This window comes from Cryptomeria japonica, chromosome 11, assembly GCF_030272615.1.
Source record: "Cryptomeria japonica chromosome 11, Sugi_1.0, whole genome shotgun sequence".
Taxonomy (NCBI): domain Eukaryota; kingdom Viridiplantae; phylum Streptophyta; class Pinopsida; order Cupressales; family Cupressaceae; genus Cryptomeria; species Cryptomeria japonica.
This window is the reverse complement of record NC_081415.1, coordinates 478,282,273-478,291,109: the sequence shown is the minus strand read 5'-3', so window position 1 is coordinate 478,291,109 and position 8,837 is coordinate 478,282,273. Positions and strand designations below refer to the sequence as shown.

Here is an 8,837-nt window from a genome sequence, read left to right as displayed (position 1 = left end):
ATGTAACAACGTGGCAAAATCTTGGTACAATGGTATAAGGGAAACACAAAAGTGGGCCTTACATCACATAATTAGCATATTCATTATATCAATACCACAATAATTAATATACATATATTGTCTTTGTAATACATCAAATTATGTCAAGGTTCATTGAAACTCAATTGTACAATTCCAAATCAAACTTTATTAACTCAATACTCATTAAATATGAGTCGATCAAAATTGACTAATACCTACAAAATCGAATCTCAATAAATTTAACACACAATTTAATTAATATTATAACAGGAAAACTTCAAAACCTACTTAAAAACATAATTTAATTAATATTATAACTAAAAACTTCAAAACTAAGAGATTTAAGTTATTCCTTGAAGGCTAGCATGCTATCCTTTCTTTATATGCCCAGGGATATAAAATACATCAAATTGACACCAACTACCTAGCTTTATTATCCTAATATGACAGGGATTGAATGCTTTAAAATATGCAAGTGGCTATATGGGTCAGGTTCACCAAAAGGTTATTGAATTTTAATAGAAAACACCTAGATTTTGCTTACATATATTTTAATAAACAATACCTAAATTGGCCAAACCAAAGCCATTTAGCCACTTGCACATTTTAATACAAAACTCAATCCAATTCCACATTAGCATGATAAAACAATCTCTAATCATTTAGTTAGGTTATCCTTAGATTATTCAACTCAATATTATAACAGGAAAACTTCAAAACCTACTTAAAAACATAATTTAATTAATATTATAACTAAAAACTTCAAAACTAAGAGATTTAAGTTATTCCTTGAAGGCTAGCATGCTATCCTTTCTTTATATGCCCAGGTATATAAAATACATCAAATTGACACCAACTACCTAGCTTTATTATCCTAATATGACAGGGATTGAATGCTTTAAAATATGCAAGTGGCTATATGGGTCAGGTTCACCAAAAGGTTATTGAATTTTAATAGAAAACACCTAGACTTTGCTTACATATATTTTAATAAACAATACCTAAATTGGCCAAACCAAAGCCATTTAGCCACTTGCACATTTTAATACAAAACTCAATCCAATTCCACATTAGCATGATAAAACAATCTCTAATCATTTAGTTGGGTTATCCTTAGATTATTCAACTCCCTCTTTCTTCTCCTAATCTCACACCATAACCCAAGACAGAAGCTAAACAAAATCAAGTTGCACTGTTTTCTTAAAATTAGCGAAATCAAGTGGCATTTTAATCTCTAAAATAGTGAAATCAAAGTCAAGTTGCTTTGTTTGAAAGGCAAAGAGTGTGCGTAAGGGGGAAGAACCCCCGACCCCCAAGCATAGGGTCCTTCCCAAAAAATGAATTTGGAATTAAAATGAAACGGTGGCATCTATTGGGACGGCGTTTTGTGTTAGATGCAATGCACTGCAGAATTCATCCTTCTGCCGGCTTTAATGAACAAATCCGGCCTCGGTCAGACCACCGAAAGACAATGAATCTGTCTATGTTTAATGTATCTCAAACGCCTTATTGTTAGCCTACAAACCACGGCCTTTCCGTTCCATCTCTAAATTTCCTCCTCCCCTCTTTTCGCTGTCCATGGAAGAGCGACTTTCTAGACACAGAAATCGCGCATGTACGATACTACCTGGTACTAAAGTCCACTAAGGAAATTTATGCAGACTTGTAATCAGTAAAGGGCAGATCGGATTGGTCTTGGACGTCCAGGGATCGAATCGAGAAGGGGGCTGCAGCAGCTTGGATTTATGCTAACTCCTTTCAAGCGTGCCTGTGAGTTTTCTGCTATGCTGCCTTCAATTGTCTGTTTCTGTTTCTTTGAAAATTCTTAGGTTCTGAATGTGTAGATCAATGAGATCCAGATTTCATGCGGCTTGTTTTATTTGTTTGCTTGATGGATTATATCATAGAAGTATCTTTCGTTTGGATTAGAGATTAGGGTTGGGGGAACTTAGTTGACTGGCCAATGTTTGCGAGAATCATAAGGTTGAGTGATATGAGGTGAGGTTGTGGCGTACCTTTCAGGCTGTATGGCGTATGAATAGTGGATACTGTTGGGGTTAGTGGTCATCTGGTTGCAGGGAGGCTGATGCATTTGTGCTGTAAGTTTCTTTCAGTATTATTGGGAGTATATTGTTTCTTGGGCTGAGGCTTTTTGGCTTGAGCCTTAATTCTAGGTTATGCTTTTACGTGTACAGATGTTTGAGGGTTAGAGGATCGATTGTAGATGGATTAGAACTGAAATTTGCATAAGGTATATGGAAATAAGTTCCCTGCCAGGCTTTCATAATCATAAAACAGATTGGTGTCTCGCTTGGCTTATTGTAGGAACTAGGAAATAACCTTTTCCTTTATATTGCCGTTGCCCCATAAACCTTTAGATGATCTGATAAAAAATATTGAGGGTGCAAAATGTTGTTCTATTTACCTCTTTGAATTCCATAGGGGTTAGGCGTATGAATAGTGGATACTGTTGGGGTTAGTGGTCATCTGGTTGCAGGGAGGTTGATGCATTTGTGCTGTAAGTTTCTTTCAGTATTATTGGGAGTATATTGTTTCTTGGGCTGAGGCTTTTTGGCTTGAGCCTTAATTCTAGGTTATGCTTTTACGTGTACAGATGTTTGAGGGCTAGAGGATCGATTGTAGATGGATTAGAACTGAAATTTGCATAAGGTATATGGAAATAAGTTCCCTGCCAGGCTTTCATAATCATAAAACAGATTGGTGTCTCGCTTGGCTTATTGTAGGAACTAGGAAATAACCTTTTCCTTTATATTGCCGTTGCCCCATAAACCTTTAGATGATCTGATAAAAAATATTGAGGGTGCAAAATGTTGTTCTATTTACCTCTTTGAATTCCATACGGGTTCATTGTAAACCTGACATGGCCATATACAAAGGGCGCTGGATGTTCTCTATTTTGATCTTTAAGAAACCTGTCTTAAATGAATTTAACAAACCATTGGGTTTTTGGCATTCTTTTGTATAACAAGTGCCTTGTATTACAAGTCCAGTCTGTGTTTTGGGTTTTTTATGTTTCTACCCTACCTGTAGTCTTTCGGATCATTTTTTGTGATCAGTTTCGTTTTATCTTGGATTAAACATCTTTCACACTTACGATTCTACGAACAATTGAAGGATAATTAGTGTAGGCATTTATACATGGAGACTACTCTTGGAGATAACAAGAGTCCTGTGCTTTTAGTTTTTTCAATCCAATCACACGGTCTTGTGATTTATTGAGAAGATCTAGTTTTTAGAGCTTAAATGCACCAGGACTTGCCTGAAAAGCTAAGCCATAAAATCTCCCGACAGCTGTACACACATCCCCAAGACAAAAATTAAAAAGTGAAAGAGCAGCATATGAATAGTGGCAGTGCTAACAATAATAAGATCAGCACCAAAACACCATCATTTTTATGCACAACCTACTAATAATGTGTCATTTAGGTTGTTGCTTGTTACCAGATCTGATTTGCTTCTTACCTTCTTTTGCATATCCACTCAGGATAATGGTAACGGTTTTCTGAAATCGAAGTTGTTTTCTCTTTTCGTGTGCATCATAGTCTGTTATTATCCTTAATATTGGTTGCGTAAATATTAGATCCGTTGCTCTCCATCTCAGTTTTATGCTTCAAAGTTTAATCATACTTGAAATTAGCCATTAACCTTTTTCAGATTCTCATATTTACATCACAAATTGCCACCTCTTTGATCTCAATCTTCTTGTACAACCCATTAAAGAAAGCAGCTCTGAGTTTTGTCCTACTAAGTTCATAAGTGGCAGGCAGAACACGCTTCTACTAAAGGTTTTTTTATACTTATTAAGACAAGGACATTAGAGACATTTCTATCAGACAAAGCAGACTACAGCATGCCCCATATCATTATATATAGGAATGAAGAGCACTAGACTCCATGGCGCTTTATTAAATTAGCTCTGGCCTGCAATGTTAAGGTGGATTTTTTTCTAGTGATATTCCTCTTTACTAATGCTAGCCAAGCTGCTATCAGAAGTGCTATTTATCTTCGCAATATGAACTTAGTCCACTGAAACTTTTTTTTATCTGTTTGGAATGTCAATTGCTACTGCTACTAGAAATAATACTTTTCTCCGGTATACCATACATACTCTGGAGACCAAGGTTCATTGGATTCTGATGATTGTTGAGCTGGATGAATTTCAAAATCCACCGAGTTATATCTCCTCCATCTGGCAGCCCCTCACTGAGAACGGCAATTTTTAAAAAGAAAAGATGATTATTTTAATATTTATGACTTCTTTTCATCCATTATAGATGCCTTAAACAGTTTATTGCAGTAAATGGCATTTAAAATTGTGAAGCATGCTAAAATTGAACATCTTCAATCTATTTCCATTTTGTTAAACTTGATATTGTTCAAGGATTTTCACAATATTTTTGGCATGAATCACTAGCTTGTCAGAGTAAAATAATTTCTTTGTGGATTTGTGCTATTTAGCTGTTTTCTGTTTAATATTTTTTCATGAAGGAGATGCAAATGGATCAAGTTTTGCATTTCAGACTCCAGATAGCTTTTTTGGCTGCTTATGTTTGGAGGGATTTTCATTCGGTTCTCTGAATTGTATTTCAGGTGATGAAGACTTCTACATCAGAGGCCCGAAAAATTCTAGTAGATTGGAGTTTTGTGGTTTTCTCCCTGTTTCTTCTTGTATGGAGATATCATGCCATCCTCGCAAAAAGTCTCGGCACAATGCCTCTTTACTGCAAGGAGAGTCAAACTTCAAGAGAGATGCAAAAGATCTCATCAACATGCTGCCAGATGAATGTCTTCTCGAGATATTTAGATGGCTTCCAGGGCCTAAAGACCGCAGTGTTTGTGCTGGTGTTTCAAAACATTGGCTTATGCTTCAGAGCAGCTTTTCTAGGACCGAACTTAAATATAGATCTCAACCATTCCCAAAACCTTTTGGAGAAAGTCTATCAGTCAATTCAAACAAAATTGCCAAACCAGGAGCTGCCAATCTAGATGATGAGAGCAATGATGATTGCAGTGGGGCTGCAGCTGAAGAGGAAGGGATTATAGATGCTGATATTGATAGAAAGGGAGTTACACAGAAAGGAATGTCTAAGAAGCAGTCCGTACAGGCTACTGGGGATCTCACTAGATGCTTGGAGGGGAAGAAGGCTAATGATATCAGACTTGCTGCGATTGCTGTCTGCACAGGTGGTTGTGGAGGCTTGGGAAAATTATTGATTCGTGGAGATATATCATGTCAAGGGGTTACTGATGTGGGCCTTGCTGCTATTGGTCTTGGCTGCCCAGGTCTGAGAGTTTTAAGTCTTTGGAATTGCCCATTCATCAGTGATAAGGGGCTGGCTGCCATAGCAAAAGGTTGCAGGCTTTTGGAGAAACTTGATCTTTTTCAATGCCCATGGATTGGAGACAACGGTTTGGAATCTGTTGCCTTGAACTGTCCCAACTTGTTGAACCTTAATCTAGAATCATGTCCCTCGGTTGGGGATAAGTCTTTGAAAGCAGTTGGACAGAACTGTGTCAAGCTTAAGTCCTTGAGAATCAGTAACTGTTCTCTTGTTAGTGATGAAGGGATTATAACGATTCTTTCAAAAGCCAACAGCTTGATGAAGGCAAAATTTCAGGCTCTAAGATTGACTGACATTAGTCTTGCTGCACTTGGACACTATGGCAAGTCTCTTACTGATCTATCACTTGAAAACCTTAATAATGTCACAGAGAAGGGCTTCTGGTCCCTGGGAAATGCAATGGGTCTGCAGAAACTGAAACATTTTTCAGTGAGTGCTTGCCGAGGATTGTCCGATGCTAGCACGGATGCTGTCGGACTAGGCTGCTTGAGTTTGAAGCAATTTTCTATCCGTAAATGTGAATCAATAACTGATAAAGGATTGACAGCACTATCTCATTCTGTGATGTCACTTGAAAATCTGCGAATAGAGGAGTGCAATTTGATCTCTTCCTTTGGTGTGATGGATGTGCTTTCTAACTGCAGTGGAAAATTGAAAGTGCTATCACTTATCAAATGTGAAGGAGTTAAAGACCAAGCACAATTTTCAAGGCCCTTTCCTGTTTGTGAGTCCTTGAAATCCCTCAATATTTGCCATTGTCCAGGTGTTGGAAATGGATTTTTGGCGTTGTTGGGGAATGCCTGCCCTCAATTTGAAGAGCTTGATCTTAGTGGCCTTTCTGGAATATCAGATGAGGGTCTTCTTGCTCTCTTGCAAAGCAGTAAGAGAAGTTTGGTTAAAGTAAATTTAAGCGGGTGTGTCCAGGTCACAGATTGGGCAGTATATGCCATAGCAAGCCTCTGTGGAGAAAACCTCCACACATTAAATCTGGAGGGTTGTAGGAAAGTAACAGATCAAAGTTTGAAGGTTATTGCTGATCTCTGCCCGGCTTTAGAAGATCTGGACTTGGCAAAGTGTGGGATTACAGATAATGGTGTTGTTTCTTTAGTATCTGCAAGACAACAGGCCATACAGATTCTCTCACTCTCAGGCTGTATGCAGATAACAGATAAATGCTTGCCTTTCATAGAAAAGATGAGCAAGACGTTGCTTGGTCTTAACTTGCAGCACTGCAATGGATTGAGTCAGACAGCACTTGATACAGTGGGGGCACACTTATGGCGGTGTGATCTGCTTGTGTCATAGAAAGAAGACTTGCTTCATTATCACACATTTTTTAAGATTGACTATCACAAGTATATCAGCGTTACCAAACAAGTAAATTTCAGATGTAGGTTGGAACTAATGCATGAGAGTTTGTGGTTATCGGATGGGTAACTCATGCATTTTTGGGCCCATGGTAGTGTTGCAGTGGGCTTTTATGGTTTCTAATTTTTCGAGAGTTAGCTCTTTTTGCAGGTGTTGTCTTTGATGACCCTGTTGATGCAGTCTTTGGTGGTCAATTCCTTACTGTAAAACACTGGAGACTGGCTACTCTTCTGCATGGTTTTTAGGTTCTGTGCATGCTTTTCACTTTTCGGTTTTTTTGAGATCTTTGGTTTACTTCGCTGGAATTTTATCTGGTGTTTGAACCGGGATTAACATTAGCCAAGTAGTGTGTGTAGGTTAGGCTGCATGGTCTGTAAACACTAAACACATTTCACCAGCTTCTGTGGCAAATAGGTTTTGGCTTTGGCATTCTGTACTGTTTGCCTTTCCAACTCTGAAGAGTTTTTCCAAGCCTAAGCAGCAACAGGCTGAGAACTGTGTTTAATAGTAAATGGATTCAAGTTAAAGAATTTACTTCTTATGGATAATATGTTCTCTGGATATTGTTGGCACTTCATGGTCTTACTTCCAGGATGTTCTTTTTCATTGCCACCAGCAATATTTAAGGTAAATCTTGACGCAAATTTCTAACCCTTTCTTGTATGCTTACTGATAAAGATTACCTTGCCCCATCATTATAGATGGTCCATGGGCGTTCGCAATCTTCAAATCATAGTTAGGTTTGCCAAAGTTGAAGAAAGGTGCGTTTCATGGGAAACAATGTATAACATGCTGTGGTGTAGACTTTAAATTATTAGTTCGGTATTTAATTCATTTTCATTATTTCTTTCAGACTGGGTTCTTAATAATTTTTTTTTTACCTTCAACAAAAAAATAAATCTGTGGCCATGGGTGATGGGCATGGCTTAAATGCAGGAAAGAAGCTCTGGGCTGTTTGCTAAGAGCAGTCCTCACAGATACACAGGGCATATGGGCATTTCTATGTTACCCAGATGGGCAATTTCTGTGTTACCCTGAGTTTCTGGGACAGATTTTTTTTTTCCCAGAGTAGGGGACAGCAGGGGACGGCAGTGTTGACAGCTATATAAAAAATAGGGAAAATTTTAAAATATATAGAGAAATTTTAAATATTCGTATAAAAGCATGGATAAAGCATGCTTATATACATCATAAAACCTTAACATATAATGTTTGTGTTAAATAATTTAAATTGAGAATTTTCTTGAGAGTGGAAGTCAAACAAATAATCAAAATTCAATCATTAATTTTATGGGATAGAGAGTACGAGTTTTCGGGGCGGGTCAAATTATGCCGGAAATGCGTTCCCGGGTAACACAGGTATTTACGTGGCTGGTTTCTAATCTGAATGAAATGTAAAAAGCTCTAGGAATAAGCATTAAGGGAATTGTTTATTGGGTCCAAGCTTCGTCATCATTGATATTGATAAGTAGGAGACATTTTTCTACAGCAAGTCAATTTGTGATATTGTTATCAAGATTCAACTATGTAGTTTTCGAGTCAAATTCATTGACCTATGATTCATGAGTAGTGATTCCGAAGAACCCATTTCTCATGAGAATGAATGGTACACTTAGCACTCATTGCATCCAAGTGATGCTCACAGAGGTGAATCATTGGGACTTCCCAGGAGGTCACCCATCCCAGTACTACTACAACTTGAGCGTGTTTAACCACGGAGTTTCCTCGAAGGTTAAGTCCACTCAGCTTGCAATATTTGCAAAACCTTCAGCAAGTGTTGTTCCTTATGAACCATTCATCACAAAACCCCTTTAGCTCATCAAGTGTTAAGTAGGAGATGTTTTTCCACAAGTTGAATTGTGATATTGTTATCAAGATTCAACTGTGTAGTTTTCGAGTCAAACTCATTGACCCATGATTCATGAGTAGTGGTTCACAAGAACCCATCTCTCATGAGAATGAATGGTACACTAAGCACTCATTGCATCTAGGTGATGCTCACAAAGGTGAAGCATTGGGACTTTCCGGGAGGTCACCCATCCCAGTACTACAACTTGAGCGCGCTTAACCATTGAGTTTCCTCGA

The 8,837-nt window shown here is 37.9% G+C and overlaps 1 protein-coding gene across 1 annotated transcript; it reads left to right on the top strand.

Annotated features, from left to right (window-relative positions):
* Positions 1-1,316: 1,316 nt before the first annotated feature.
* LOC131068707 (EIN3-binding F-box protein 1) lies at positions 1,317-7,282 on the top strand. Its single transcript, XM_058003962.2, has 2 exons — positions 1,317-1,791; positions 4,633-7,282. Exons 1-2 carry the CDS (start codon positions 1,767-1,769, stop codon positions 6,687-6,689), a joined length of 2,082 nt encoding a protein of 693 aa, XP_057859945.2. The 5' UTR covers positions 1,317-1,766; the 3' UTR covers positions 6,690-7,282.
* The last annotated feature ends 1,555 nt before the right edge of the window (positions 7,283-8,837 follow it).